Source organism: Dasypus novemcinctus, chromosome 5 (genome assembly GCF_030445035.2).
Source record: "Dasypus novemcinctus isolate mDasNov1 chromosome 5, mDasNov1.1.hap2, whole genome shotgun sequence".
Lineage (NCBI taxonomy): Eukaryota > Metazoa > Chordata > Mammalia > Cingulata > Dasypodidae > Dasypus > Dasypus novemcinctus.
The window spans coordinates 94,148,919-94,164,739 of record NC_080677.1 but is presented as its reverse complement, the minus strand read 5'-3'; the positions used below and the strand labels follow the sequence as shown (position 1 = coordinate 94,164,739).

Here is a 15,821-nt window from a genome sequence, read left to right as displayed (position 1 = left end):
TTCCTTTTTATTCTTAATAAGATATCCCTATTGATGACTATATTCATATTTGCTTTGCTCCCACCAGACAATTCCATGTAGCTGCATGCTCCTTAGCCATTCTCACTGCATCTCTTGTTTCTCCCCTCTCAATGCAGTAACATCCTCTGGCAGTCGGGTTGACTTGCCCTACCTCCCTAACTTAGTGAATTCAAATGAGCAATGTAATTCTAGATTTGACTCCTTTTATAAGTGATTTTTGACTGTATTGCCTCCTCCATAGTCTCATAATCTCATGGGAATTCCCCATCCTCTGCTGTCTGGATTCCTTCAGGGCCCTGCCACATGGTCTCATCTTCTCCACCATTCTACCTCCTTTACACTTTCAGTAGGTTGGGGGCTTTTTAACAGGTGAGCATGGTTATGTTATGGACCTGCTCAGTGTCTTTCCAAGACTCAGTCATGTCCAGGGCAAGTGCTAGACCCTTATTGTGAACAGACATGTTTCTGTCTCCCCCCACAGGCTCCCCTGTTTCTCTTTCCCTAGTGCATTCTGTGCTCTAACCATGCACTGCTGGCTGCTGTGCACGCTGTGCACGCACCTTGGGCTCTGACTTTACACTGCTGTTCCCATTACCTCAGCTGGCCTCTTCTGTGCTGACGCTTCTCTGCCTGGAAAGCATCTCAGCTTTTGTCTTGGCTTCCAGCAGTTAGGTGTTCCTATGGCACCTCTCCACATTTTACTTAGAGAGCCTGCGGTTTATTGTAATTGTTTGTGTGCCTCCCTCCCTTTACACTCCCTTTCAAAAAATGCTTTTTCATCTTTGTAGATACCGTGGTCAACAGAGTCCCTGGCCCCAAAGTGCTAAACGTTTGCTGAATCAATGAGCAAATGGACAATTATAGTTCTCCCTTAGCTGATCTCCTTCCTATCACCCTCTTCCTTTTCTACATATCTTCCAAATGCACTCATTGGTTTTCAGAACAGAGCTGACCAGCACACTCTCCTACAGACACATCTGCATGTCTACAGAAAAGCATCCTGGCTCCCCATAGCTATGCAGAAGCACCCAGTTCCTTAGCACTCAGCCCTTCACAGCTGACTCCAGCCAACTTGCTGTTTTTATCACACAATCCCATCCATCAAGGAGAGAGCTTAGATGATTTTCTTTACCTTCTCCACCTTCTCCTCCTCCTCCTCCTCCTCCTCTTCCTCCATGTGGTAAAACTTTGCTCATCAATTCAGCAGCCCGTTCTTGAGGTGTATTGCCCCCATGCCTAACTCTACTACACTTCGTATTCCTCCCTGAGAAATGAAGCCGTTATCTTAATCATCTTTGCTACCCTCAGCCCTAGCCCAGTACACAAATGCTTAGTACCTATTTCATAACATGGTTGTAAGGATTAAATGAGCATTAAGTACTTCTAACTTGTTAGAACTGTGCCCAGAACCTAGTATGTGCTCAATAAATAGTTGTTCTAGCTGTTGTTAAGTGTCAGTCATGTTAAAGTTTTCATCTTCTTAGTGTTTCCCCCTGGAACCCACACAGCACTGTAGAAGTCACAAGTGTAGTGGTATTTGGTATGTGTGTGTGTAACCCTTGTGAGGATTGACCTTTCATCCTTCCTTAAAGAAAAAGTCCCTGCTCATAGTATCGTCCCTGACCTACCTGAGTATAAGAACAATTAGAAATAACCACTTTGAAGGTCAGAAGGAAAAGTATCTTAATTCAGGAGAATTGCAGATTTCTGTGGCATCTTTTATCATATATATTTGTTAGTTCAAAGTAACATCACCTAGAATTATCTTGTGAGATCAGTGTTATTTGTTGATATGCAGTAGTATCTCTTCATTGAACTGAATATTGAGTTATTTTCTAATTGGTGGTAATAATGTTGATTATAATAACAACAGCAGCAGATAACTGTCTGGAGTTTAGTATGTGCCAAGAATATGAGAGTTCTGTATGCATCTTTTCATTTAAGACACATAATCGTATGAAACAAAAGCATTTGAAATATATATAAGAAAACTGAGGCAGAAATATGTTAAATGGTTTATAAAGGTCATGGGTGCAGTAATTTGTATTGCAGGACTAGAATCCAGGTCACCTTGACTCTTTCCAACTTTTTCTGCAGTGCTAACCTATATAACAAATGTATTATTTTCATCTTTTGTTACCTTGGGAATTCACAAGTTTAATGCTCAGTTTGTATGCCATGTGGTCCTTTTATTAAGTCAACTTCTAAATAAACATTGTGTGAGTTTCTGAATAACTCTTATTATTCATTTACTGGTTTTGTACAAGTTGGCAGTAACAGCTTAGTAAGAACTGACATTTATTGACTGTCTTCAATTAATTTCTAGGTTCATGATTTCTTAAATCCGATCCCCATAGCCATGAAAGTCAGACTTGGATGACAATTTTCGGAGAACACCCCCTCCAACCTGAGTAGGGATAGTGAGAAACAAAGATTCTAGTCAAGTCCCTTTGTAGGCAGGTAGATTTTTCTCCATCTGCCCTTGCCTTTTTTCAGTGGTTCTTTGATTAAGCTCCTGCATTTTATGGGCTCAAGGTGTAGTCTCCCATCCCCCCAGCACCCAGAATTCTGGGTTCTCTGTATCATCTTTTCCCTTAAAGCATCACTAGCTTCCTGGTTCATATTTCACTTGCTTTTTTTTTTTTTTTTTGGTCCTTAGGGATTTCCTGTACGATCTTGTGAACTCATTATTGTATTTAAAACTATTTTGGAGAGGGGAAATCTATAGCACCTGGAACTCGCATATACTGCTGGTGGGAATGGAAATTGATAAAACTGCTTTGAACAGCTCTTTGCAGTATTTACTAATGTAGAACATAAGCATACCATGCGACCCAGCAGTCCAGCTCCATATAGCCAACAGAAATGTGTCTACCCAAGACATGTACTAGGATGTTCCTAGTAGAAACCAAATGGCCATCAATAGGAGAATGGATAAGTAAATTACAGTTATTCACCTAGTGGAACACCCCACAGTAATAGTAAACAAGGCATGGACCATGGTTATGTCCAACACATGGAGGCAGCTTACAGACATTATGTTGAATGGAAGAAGCCAAATATGAAAGTGTGCCTGCAGTTGGGTTCCGCTTGTATAAATAGAGTTCAGAAACAGGCTAAACCAGAATTTGTTATTAGAAATCAGAATAGCACATACATCTGGGGAGAGATGGGGAGGGGCTACTGATTGTGGTATAGCATAAAGGAGACTTACAGTAGTGCTTTCACTTGGTGATAATTCTTTAAGCCTTAGATTATTTCTACACTTTTATATGCATATTAGACCTCAATGAAATGTTTGCATAATGAAAGGAAAAAGTATAAAATGTATGGTTTTGGTAATTTATGCATCATCAGTGTTTTCCAACATGAGTTGAAGGTTTTTCAGACTGTCTAGTTTATTGTGTTGCCAGAAGTGGAAGTCAGCACGTAGCACTTTTGATTGTGTGGGTGTATTTTGGGAGTGGTGGGAAAGACAGTGCTTATTTTAGTTGTAGGTCCCATTGCATGGTTTCTGATCTATTCAATTTTGAGTTTTTCTTTTAATGGATCAGTAAGCAAATTATGAAGTGGTAAAAATCAGTATAGCAGAATCCCTTGGTAAATATCCTGAAGTAATTATTTATTAGAAAGTGTATTCATAGTATATTGCCTTATTTCTTCTTTGAATTTTAAATTTTTGGCAAACTAGGACTTCAGTCATAGGTCACTGATATTTTTCTTTATTAGAAAAGCCATAGGTTTACAAAACAAATATGCATAAAATATAGGATTGCCATATACTATCCTATTAACACCTTGCATTGGTGTGGAATATTTGTTAAAATTGAGAACAGCGCATTTGTATAATTGGTTTGACATAGGGTTCACTGTTTATGTAGTTATGTTTTTTTTAATTTTTATTTTGTTACCATGTATACAATGTAACATTTCCCTCTTAACCATATTCAGATATATATTTCAGTGCTGTTATGTTCACAGTGTTGTGCCGTCATCACCACCATCCATTATCAAAATATATCCATCATTCCAAATAAGAACCCTGTACATTTTAAGCCTTAACTCCTCATTCACTATCCTACCCCACCTGGTAACCTTTATTCCAGATTCTCATTCTATGGTTTTGCTTATTCTAATTATTTCAAATCATTGAGATTATATAATATTTGCCCTTTTGTGTCTGCCTTATTTCACTCAAGATGAAGTATTCAGGGTTTGTCCATGTTGTTGCATGTATCAGGGCTTCATTCCTTTTTATGGCTAAATAATATTCCATTGCATGTGTACACCACATTTTATTTATCCATTGATTGGTTGACGGACACTTGGGTTCTTCCATGTCTTTGCAATTGTGAATAATGCTGCTATGACTATTGATGTGCAAATGTCTGTTTGAGTCCCTGCTTTCAATTGTTTTGGGTATATACCTAGTAGTGGAATTGCCAGGTCATATGCTAGTTCTATACTTAGCTTACTGGTATATTTTTAATAGAGATTTCCTTAAGCAACACAGGAAAGGAAAAAGACTGAAAAAGAGAAGGAGCATAATTTCATTATACATTGGAAATATATTTTTCCACATTCAGTCAGCATGATATCCATATTTTTCAAACAAAAAAAATAGGGCTGCATAAGATCTCATATATAAATATGCTTAAGAGGACTTTTATATTGAATTGTTTAAATTGGAATCCTACACTTATAGAAGGAGGAAAGCAGATTATAAGTTTAGTATAGAAAATAGCAAGAAGTATCCAGTTGTAGCACAAGTCTTTTGCTTTATTTTGCCAAATTACCATTGAAATCAATTTCTTTCTTAATTTTGCTCTGTAAACGGAATTTTTTTTTTTTTTCTTAAAACCTAAGAGACTGTTCTATGGAACAATGTTTTGATCCTGTGAGTTGCATTTAAATGAAGTATTCTTTGCTTTTCATACCCAAACATTGTTTAGATTAATTTGTATTTTTGGATTGGTGGAATTGAAATAAGATTTCTAGCTCTGAATTCTGGTGTGCTTGCTACAGGCAGCTGAGTTTTTTTCCCTTAGGTTTTTGGCCCAAGTTAATTCATTTGGACTTGGAGGTAATGGAGCTCTTGTCATTACAGAACTGCCTAGAAATCTTATGTAGGCACGGAGGGCTCGAGCCTGAAAGGAAAGATAAGTGCAATCGGACTGTGCATGATGTTGCCACTGATGACTGCAAGCACCTATTGGAGAATCTGAGTGAGTGGCATTTTACAGTTGCATTGTTCGTCTGCGTTGCTGGGGCCCCTGGGACAATGCAAAATATATTAATGCAACCACAGTTTTCTCATTTGCTTCTTGGCCTTTTATTAAACCCTGGCTTTTCCAAAAACATTATTGACTACAAATGTGGTAATTATTTCCTTTTCCAAGTAGAATGACTTTATGCAGAATTAGTTGCTACTCAAATAATAATAGATCTTCTTGTATTTTGCTTACCTAGAAGAGCCTTTCAAATAATTATTGCTCTTTTGTTTTGACTTAAGTGGTCTTTCTAAACACATGACTAGCAGGATGTGAGAAATGATGGCTAGGTACTGTGTGATCAGCTGATCACCAGAACCCTGGCAAGTTGGTTGCCTCTCTGGGCCTACATACCTACTCTTTCATGAAAAAGATTGTCCATCTCTTGGAGCCCTTCCAGTGTCAGAGTATATGTTCCTCAGCACATTTTATGAAAGGTTCACTTGTAGGATTTAAATATGGAGGGATGGATCATGCAAAATATCATTGTATTTTTATATCATTATATTTTATATCAAGGTTTTCACCCAATCAGCCAACTGTATCAGTAATTCTACTTTAGTGTAAGCAGAACTTTAAAAATGGAAGTAATTTTTTAATCTTCTACTGAATGCATAGATTTAATTTTTTAGGACTTAAAACAGTAATTTGTTATGGTCTTAAGGGTTGCCCAGCTCAGTTGGTGGTTTGCCCTTGGGTATCTCCTGCAGTTGTAGTCGGACGGGCTAGTCCTGCAGTCATCTCATCTCAAGGCTCAGTTGGATTGGATGGTCAAGATGCCTCACTCGTGTGGCTGGTTGTGATGTTGATTGGTGTGCTTTCAGATAGCCTTGAACTCCATGTGCCTTGAGCGTCTCACAGCAGGGACACTGGGTTCCAGAAGGGACTGACCTAAGTCCCAGAGTTCCTGTAGAAAGTATTTTTTTATTATGAATAGCAGAGGAAGAAATCTTCAGTATGATAAGAAAGAATGTGCACAAACTATAAGACTACTTTGTACGGAGAGACGCTTTAAGTCTGAGTTTTTGGTCCAATGAAAGCTTTTTTTGTCATTAAAATCCAGCTTTGGGGGCCTCAAACTTTTGAATCACTATTCATGCTCTGAAGGTAGTGCCTTTTATAGGATTTCTCTAAGAAAATAGTTCTCTTATCACATTTCAGGTTTTTTTATATACTTAAGCTAAACCTAACTTAATAACATGGGAGGCCTTTTGTCAGGTTAAAAATTATTCTGGAATGTAAATACTATCTTTTATTTAAATGCCATATTACGATAGCAAGCATTACAAAGAGGAGGAGTAAATATAGATAACTATAATATGCTGGACACGAAGGATAAAAAGTATATTGGCCTGGATGAAGTAGTGGTGTGAATACAGGTGGGGAACTGGAAGACTGGGACAGGGTAGTAGATGTTTGAGGGGCTGAATACTAGTTTCAGTAATTTTCATTTTATGTGACAAGAAGAATTAATGAGATCCTTGCTAGTGTATAATGTGATTCAGACTATGTTTTAAATCATATAGGCTGGTTTATATTGGTCAGATCAATAAAGGAGGATCTGAAAACAGATCAAGCATCAAATTTTAATTCAAGTATCAATAATTAGACTACAGTGGACGATAGGAAAATGGTATATATTGAGGAAGGGATGGAAAAAACTAAAAATGGGGATTTAAGGAAGACTTCGGTAAGTAAAAGAGTGATGTGAGAGACCTACTGGTAATTTCTATTTTGGACATGTTGGCAGGATTTGTAAGTGGGCATCTTGTTGAATACTGCACATGATTTAGGGGATAGTACCCTAAACCAGGGGATCTAAATCCCAGTACCCTTTTCTGAAGGCTCTGTGACCTCAGGTAATGTACTTAATCTTCCCTGACCTGAGAATATATCAGAAAAGCACAAAAAGCCTATTTATCTTAATTATCTTAATTCATTTATTCAATAAAATTTACTATCCCTCTTCTAGGTACAAAAGCTAGAGAAATTTGTGCTTATGTACAAAGATATTCACTGCAACATCATGCACAATGGTGGGAAATTGAAAGCAGTTCTAATGGAAACCAATCATGAAGTACTAGAGAAAATAAAAACTGTGATAAATTCATAGTTGAAACTTACCAAGTAACATTTAAAAATGAGTTATATCTATGTAAATCATTATAGATACATTTCACAAAGCATGGAGTAAAGAAGTAAGTTACAAAGAATGCATAACACAAAGTCATCTACAGTATGAAGCTGTGCATGGGGGTAGAAAGGAAGGGGGTCCTGTGGAGGATGAAATGAGAATTGAAGGGCTGGGCCAAGAAGGAGCAGAAGAGAGCCTTTCCAGGTGGAACCAAGAGCATATCTGGAGGTGGTAGAGAGTATGATGCTCCAGGGTCACTGTAGGTATTTTGGTTATATCTGCAATACAGGTAGGAGAGGAGATGAGTCTGTAAAGGTAGGCTACGTCAGATAATAAAAGGGCTTATATTCTTTGATAAGGTCAGTGATTATAAGCAAGGCAGTGAGAGGATTGGTAATGGAGAAATGTTGCTTTATAACAGAATGCTATAGACAGGAACATCATTGGTGCCGGGACTTGGATTAGCAGGGTGGGGGCTGAGTTAGACAGGGCAGTCATGGTTGTCAAGTCACAGGTGGAGTATCAGAAACAATGTGTAGAGTGAGGAGAAAAGGAGTCTGAAGACAAGCCTGTAGGGACCACAACTTTTAGGGAAAAATATAGGAAAAATGGCTCAAAAAAGAAGGGGGAAATTAGATAGGAAGAGAGCCAGAAAATAATGGTGACATCAGACCCAAATTAGGAAATTGTTTCAAACAGGAGGAAGGAATTCAATAGTATCAATTGTATAACACTATCAACAGTATAAGCAATAAGGGTTAAAAAGAGAGTCAATTGCATTTGCAAATAGAAAATTGTTGCTAACATGGAGACCAGTTTCTTGGAGTAAGGGAAGCAGAAGCTTATTGCAGAGAGGCAGTGGAGGAAACTGTTGCAGACTCTTACTTTTTCTTAACAATTCATTCCTTCCTTCATCAGATATTTATTGAGCCCTTGTTACATAACAAGTCACCTGGGGTATATCAGAGAATTAAAAAGAAAAAAAAAAAAGATTATCTTCATGAAGCTTCTAGTCTAACATTGAGAGATAGAAAATAAGCAACACACATAAATAATTCATTATATAATATGAGATGGTGATATGTGCTATGAAAAAGTAGGGTAAGGGAAATTAGGAGTGTGAGAATAGGTTTCAGTTTTTAAAATGGTGTCAGGAGTGCCTCGTTGATGAGAAGTTTTAAGCAAAGATTTGAAGGCGGCAAAGAGGGCAGCTGTGTAAATATCTCAAGCTAGAGCTTTCCAGGCAGAGGGAACAACAAATGGAAAGAAGCTAAGGTAGGAGCATACCTGCTGTGTCCGAACAACAGTAAGTAGGGCAGGGCACCTAGGTTAGAATGAGTGAGGGAAAAGAAGTAGGAAAAGAGGTCAGAAATTACAGAATGGGGTAATTGGATTGTTGGCCACAGTGGGCATTAAGGTGGCCATATCAAGGCTTAAATGTAGGGGCAACATGATACATATTAGCATTATCACTGGCTGCATTTTTTTTTTTTTTTAAGATTTATTTTTTATTTATTTCTCTCCCCTCCTTCCCACCCCCACCCCCACAGTTGTCTGCTGTCTGTGTCCATTCACTGTGTGTTCTTCTGTGACCACTTCTATCCTTATCAGTGGCCCCGGGAATCTGTGTTTCTTTTTGTTGTGTCATCTTGCTGTGTCAGCATTCTTGGGCAGGCTGTACTTTCTTTCGTGCTGGGCGGCTCTCCTTATGGGGCGCACTCCTTGCGCATGGGGCTCCCCTATGGGGAGGACACCCCTTTGTGGCAGGGCACTCCTTGCGCGCATCAGCACTGCACATGGGCCAGCTCCACACGGGTCAAGGCCCGGGGTTTGAACTGCAGACCTCTTATGTGGTAGGCGGACGCTCTGTCCATTGGGCCAAGTCCGATTCCCTCACTGGCTGTTTTGATATGAGACCAGACTGTAGGGAGTCATGGGTAGAGTCAGGTAGACCTGTTAGGACATTCCTTACATTTTCCAGTTGAGAAACCGTAACAGGGGTTCGCTCCAGGATTGTAGCAGTGGAGCTGGTGAGAAGGGGTTGGATTCTAGACTTCCTGATGAGTTGAATGAGAATAATGGGTTCATGGATAGCTATGAGTTGTCATCCCCTGCCTGGTGGGGAGGCTGTGAGTGAAGCAAATTTTGCTAAGAAAGATAAGGAATTCAGCTCTGGATGTAGAAATTTGAGCTGCCTGATAGGATATCTATGTGGAGATGTTAAATCAGCAGGAATTTAAGAGAGGAGTGTGAGCTGGATATGTAATTTTGAGAGTCTTTTGTCTATAGATGATATTTTGAGTCATGAGACTGGATGAGATCACTAAGGGAGTAAATATAGATAGGAACAAAGGAGAAATGAGCCATGGAACACTCTATCATTAAGTAGTCTTAAGACTACTTACCATTAAGTCGTCCAAAAAAGTGGCGGGATCACCAAAGGGCTAACATTAGAGAGAGATCAGTGATGTATACGGAAATTCAGAAGAGCAGGGTGGCTTAGAAGTATATCAAGGAACAGAGAGAGATCAATGTATCAGATGCTATTGATATACAAAGTAATACTTTGCCTTTTAGCTGTCTTTTCTTTGGTATGGTTCTGCTGACTGAAGGTCTACTTATACTCTTTTCTAAAACTACAACTTTAATGTATTATAACTTTTAATGTCTTGAGGACTTAAACACCCTTGTGAAGCAAACTAAATGTACTCTCTGTCCAGAGATTATTAATTTTTTTCTAACTTCATAGTGTATTGTCTCATCCATACTTTAGTAAATGACATGTATTAGCAACTCTCTTTTGTTAAGTGTCTCTAAACTATTCAACATAGTTTTCATAGGAACAGTAGCATATATTTCATCTATTTATGGATTATTTCATTTAAAAATTATGATAGTGACTTCAACAGACATAAAAGGTTTGGGAACAAACACAAATGACTCTTGGTAAGCATGAGAACAGAAGGGCATGGGTGGGCTCCCCATGACATGTAGCCTTCAATCAAAAGGGATTGGAAGGGACGTTTCCAAAGCTCTACTATGCTGTTGCCACTTAACACTTACCAATACCTACCATTTAACAAAGAGCGTGCTAAATCCATTACAAGTAGAAATTCATTTACTCTTCATAACAACTTGGTGCACATTCCCTTCATTTTTACAAAAGAAATTGGGATATAGAGAGATTGAGGCAATTTACCAAGTATGCACAACCAGCGAGAGGCTGACCTGATGCTGAGAACTAGGTCTGTATGCCTCTGAAGCCACTATCCTGGGCATACTAATGCATCTATAAACTGCCTCATTCAAGATGATAGCTACAACAGTGAGAAAAAGAAAGGGCAATATAGAGAATTCAGGGTCAAGGAAGGGCTCTAGTTTTCTCAGATTTTTGCTTTTTTTTTTTTTTTTTTTAAGAACTTGAGAATCTTGCTGAAGGGAAAGAATAAAGTTGAAAAGGTCAAAGACACAAAGAAAGATAAACAGTTAATCTGTTTGTAAAATGAGATTTCATGATTCCAGAGAGATAGTGAAGAGACTGGGAAACCAAAGTTATAACTCCAGTATAAGAGCATTCAATTAAAAGAAATTTGATGGCTGTGCTTTGTGTTTTTTTGTTTTGTTTTATTTTGTTTTTAATGTTCATATCTGCTTGTATCACATAATAGTTTTGCAATTTTTCCATCAGGATGGGTTTTTTAAAACTTATAATTGTTTTATTCCTCCAACAGATGCTCTTAAAATACCCTTAAGGATATCAGTGGGTGAGACTCAACCAGGCAGCTATGGTTGCGATGATTTTGAATGTGAAAACACAATATGTGCTTTAAATATCCACAAGCAGACATCATGGGATGATTTTTCAAAAGCAGTGAGTCAAGCTCTGACAAATCATTTCCAAGCAATCTCTTCTGATGGATGGTGGAGTCTGGAAGATATGACATTTAATAACACCCCTGAACCGAGCATCGGCCTCAGTGCAAGAAGTATACTATCCATCACGCTAGGTATCAGCAGTTCTGCAATAAAGAAAAGTTAAATTTCTGGGTTTCTTTATGCTTGTGGGCTACATAACATGATACATATTTCATTGATTAGGCTCATTCAGTGCTTGATTGTGGCAGCTACCAGTGCTGAACAAATTTGAGTATTTCACAATGCAGCCATAATGTAATGTTGCCAGTTAGTATAAAATGCTTTTATGCCTCAGATAATACTCAGAGAGTAAAGAACATGAAAGCCCTTGATGAGGCTTTGTGATTGGACTTGCTCTTCTAGATAAATGCAAGAGACTAATAAACCTGCAGCTGCTTTCCAGTACCCAGGTTGGGAACACTGCTCTAGGTTTGTAGTTGAGCTGTACCAGACTGCTGTGTTATAATTAACACCTTATCTGTAGAATGAGATTCCTAATGCAGTCTAGACTTGGAAGCAGCACATCAATGAAAATACAGTCTCATCTTCCACAAGGGATGCGTCAGGGGTGACAACTGGCTATGTCAATTGATATAAACGGCAAACAGATTGCAAAGAACTTATAAAAAGATGATTTGTTTTCAGGTGAGCAGAATAAGTGCTCTGTAAATGTTAGTTGTCTTCGATTAGTTTCTTCCCTCCTGTATCAAGGAGAACTAATATTTATAGGGCACCTGCCGCTGTGCCAGGATTACATTGGGCACATTATATACTGTCTACCAGTGAGTCTTTACAACAACTTCATTCTACAGATAACTAAACAGATTACAAGATGACTTGCCAGAGGTCACACAGCTAATGAGCAGTGCAGCCAGGATTCAAATCCTAGCCTCTTTGCCTGTCAGAAAAAAACTGACTTTAACTGAACCATGTTTGAAAAGAATGGGCAAGGTTAAGGGCGAGGGAGGGTTTTTTACCATGCCATTAATCTATCAGTTTATTATATAAGCAAGTGTCTTTCTTATTCTGTTTACACATGATTAACTTTCAAAACATACATCAGTACTAATTTTCTTAGCAATTTATTTATGACATCTTGATTTTAGGGATCTTAAGCATGATCATTAAAATTATTTTATTAGAAGTGTTATCATATAATAATTGCCTAGGAAAAATAAGTCACAAATATTTCTCAGAAACGCTTTTGCCCAGCGGAGTGCTATTCAAGGTGTGGTCCTGCCTTGGGAGTCTGATAAACTAAACCAGCACGACCATGATTGGAAGGACTGGCCCTCCAACATCAGCCCTCATCCAACTAATCTATAAACTGGCAAAGGCAAATGTGCATTCACCACCATGAGATAAAATTTACTTCTCTAAACACTAGATGCCAAGACCAATTGATTCAGTGTCCATGCTTGTCTCAGAGTATTTCAGCATTAAGTTTTGTGGATGAAAAGCACTCAGTTTTGTGGGTATAGAGTTTAGATTAGTGCTTGGCTATAGACACTCAATAATTGATAATTTTAATGTTCTTGTCACTGATGTATGTAGATAAGTAATTTTGCTGGATCAGTCACCTAAGCTTGATTAAAGGAACCCCAGGTCAACAGATAAGCGTAGAGTTGAGTTATAAGAGATACGTATGTGTTTGGGGGATATTCTGTGCAGAGAACTGGTTATTTAAAGAATTGAACTGTATAAGAGGAGAGCGGAGACCAAATGCACCTCACTGATCCCTGCCTGGAGAAGACTTCTATGAATGTGACCCATTCTGAGCCAGAGGAGCAAAGGGCCCAGACTGTGAGAAGGCACTGAAGTTTTCTGATTCTGCTGGAAGCTAAAAATGTACTCTCTGTGAGGCCGAAGGAGATGCAGAGGCCGTGTCACAGAGGTCTTGATGTCCCATCCAAAGTGCTTGGACTTTGTGAAGCAAGCATTGGAAGAACCATGAAAGGATTTGAGTTCGTGATCAGCTTTGCCCAAGAAGTGTTCAGTTGTATTTCCCCTCTTCAGGTTTCTCTCTTAAATCCTCCTAAGAACTTCTTTGGAGAAGTCTGCAGATAGAAAGCCTTCCTCTTGACTTTGAGTAACATTTTTTTAGGGAGTTACCTCTTGTGTGATCCTTTACAGATTCTGTCTGTGCCTTTGAAAATTTAAGCCCCAGATTCCTCAGGGTTCTCATAGAGGAGATTGCTCATTTACTCTTATAAAAATTACTTTTAAATTTCCCTTGTCATTTTATTTCTCTCTCTCTCTCTTTTAAAAATTAGGAAATGTGCCATGGTCAGCAGGTCAGTGCTTCACCCAGGCCCCATGGGACTTCATGAGGAAGAATAAGGCAGAGCAGGTCACTGTGCTTTTGTCAGGTAAAGTTGTTAAAAACTGAGGTGATGCTTAAGAACTGTTTGCTTTATGATTGTACCACAGTACCATTACAAATCTGCATGTTTTTGTCCTGTACCCCAGCCAGGCTCATGTGGCTTCTACCACTAATTAGATGTTTATCAAAGCCTTGACTAAAGGTAGGAAAACTCAAAACCCATATTTCCAACACTTAGGATAATATCTGGCCCCGTCTTTTGGTTCCTGTGATTCTGATTACATATTGCGTTAGGAACATACCAGGGGCCAATCTAACATTCTGGCAAGAGAGTAATAGAGGTGGTACAATGTAGATATGATTATTATAATGGTACTGGCTAACATTTAGTGAGCACTGTTTATAGCCCATTGTAAGTATAAATTTATTTAGCTCCTCATAACTCAATGAGATATGTATTTATATTCTCATTTTATAGACAAGGAAATTAAGGTTCAGAAAGATTTTCTTACCTAACTTCTCACCATTGGTAAATGGATAGGAATCCTCAATTTCTCAGCCCTTAATTCTAAAAGAGTACTGATTTGAATCTGTATTTCACAAGCTTGGAAATGGGGTATTAAAAGTTCACTCTCAAGTAATAAAGTTTTATTGTTTGAACTGTATTTATGGAATTTTAAGGAAAATGTAAGTGTGTGTCAGAAAATTGCCTTAGACTTTTAACAATGTATGGAGAGAGTGGCAGAAATTAGGGGGAAAGGCATGAAACATACCCTAAAGGGAGACCCCAAGCCTGTTCATTCTTGTTAGCCAAGGCTAGAACTTTCTGAGATTGGGATTAAGTGATTACTTTTGCTTATAAACTGTAGAATATCTGATGGATGCCAGCTGCAGTGTTGGAGGTAAGCCAGGATGTGCAGGGCTCTGCAGGGGAGGGGGGTTGGCTTCTGGGGGGAAGGGGCAGGTAGGAAACTCTTGGGAGGCCAGGAGCAGTGGCTTTTTTGCCAGGCAGGACAAAGTGTTTGAATATTTTCACAATGGTAAAAGCACACTGGTTCTTTTGGCCAAATGGCAGCCCTGCCTATGATGAGTCAACAAACATATCTTTTATGATAGATTCTCCCAGTTTGGGGTCGTTTATATTTATCAAAGAAGGGCCAATTTTCCTTGTGTGTTTATTTCTTACAGGTCCTCAAGAAGGCTGCCTCAATAGTGTGACTTATGCATCCATGATTCCTCTTCAGATGCTGCAGAACTACCTCAGGCTGGTAGGTCGATGTCACCTGCTGGAGTCTTACAGTTCCCACCCCGGACTCTGGTGTCATTTTTATGCTTAAAAGAGGGCAAAACCACCATCACCTGTGGCCTGTGCTCTGACACCACACACTTCCCCAGTAGTCCCCTCCCCAGAAAGCTTCTGTCACTTAGCCTGGATTTCTGTTACTGTTCTGTCCAGGTGTCATTGCCTGACCCCAGAAACTACCAGTGACTTACAAAGTGTTACACTTTGGACAGAGGAGGTTGTCTTCCCTTAACAAGGACTTGACATCAAATACTTGATCCTCAGTTTGGAAGGCATTGGCTGGCCATAAAGATCAAGATGCTTTATTATAAACTTTTATCATTTAAAATTGATTAAATATGCCAGCTTCAGTTAGGATATGGTTTTGGCCACTTGAGCAGAAACCAGACAGTAGCTTATACAGGATACAAGTTTGTTTCTCTCACACAGAGAAATCCCAGTAGGTGAGAGGTCGGGGATGGGGAAGAGGGTGGGAGAAAGAGCAGGGTGACTTCAGGGGCCCAGCCCCTTTCCTGCTGTTGCTCCACCTTCCCTTGGGCAGCATTGGTTGTGTCATCTTGGTTAAAGATAATTCACCACTCCCACATCCGGTTTCTAGCCTAAGGAAGGAGAGCCTGAAGGGAAGCCCCTTCCTTTTAGGAACAGTGCAGTCTACTGCAGGCCCCACCCTCTTGACAAGTATTTAGAGACAGGTGCAGCCTAGTTTGAGGACTGTGGATTTTTGCTGGGCAACATGCTCCAACTTACCCTGGGCAATGCTGTTACCAAGAAGAGGACTAAAAGTATGATTATCAAGGGAAAGTAGCAAAATCTAGATACCAAATGGATAACTATAATGTTTTGCATTTATTGAGT

The 15,821-nt window shown here is 39.1% G+C and overlaps 1 protein-coding gene across 6 annotated transcripts in view; it reads left to right on the top strand.

Moving 5' to 3' along the window:
- The window catches only part of CTTNBP2 (cortactin binding protein 2), a 170,441-nt gene that overhangs the window by 111,926 nt on the left and 42,694 nt on the right, over positions 1 to 15,821 (top strand). For all 6 annotated transcript variants that reach the window (XM_023585995.3, XM_004483241.5, XM_012521481.4 and 3 more), the window contains exons 9-12: positions 5,129 to 5,246; positions 11,157 to 11,432; positions 13,614 to 13,709; positions 14,852 to 14,931. In XM_023585995.3, coding sequence (XP_023441763.2) covers positions 5,129 to 5,246; positions 11,157 to 11,432; positions 13,614 to 13,709; positions 14,852 to 14,931 — 570 coding nt within the window. The remainder of the gene's footprint in view (positions 1 to 5,128; positions 5,247 to 11,156; positions 11,433 to 13,613; positions 13,710 to 14,851; positions 14,932 to 15,821) is intronic.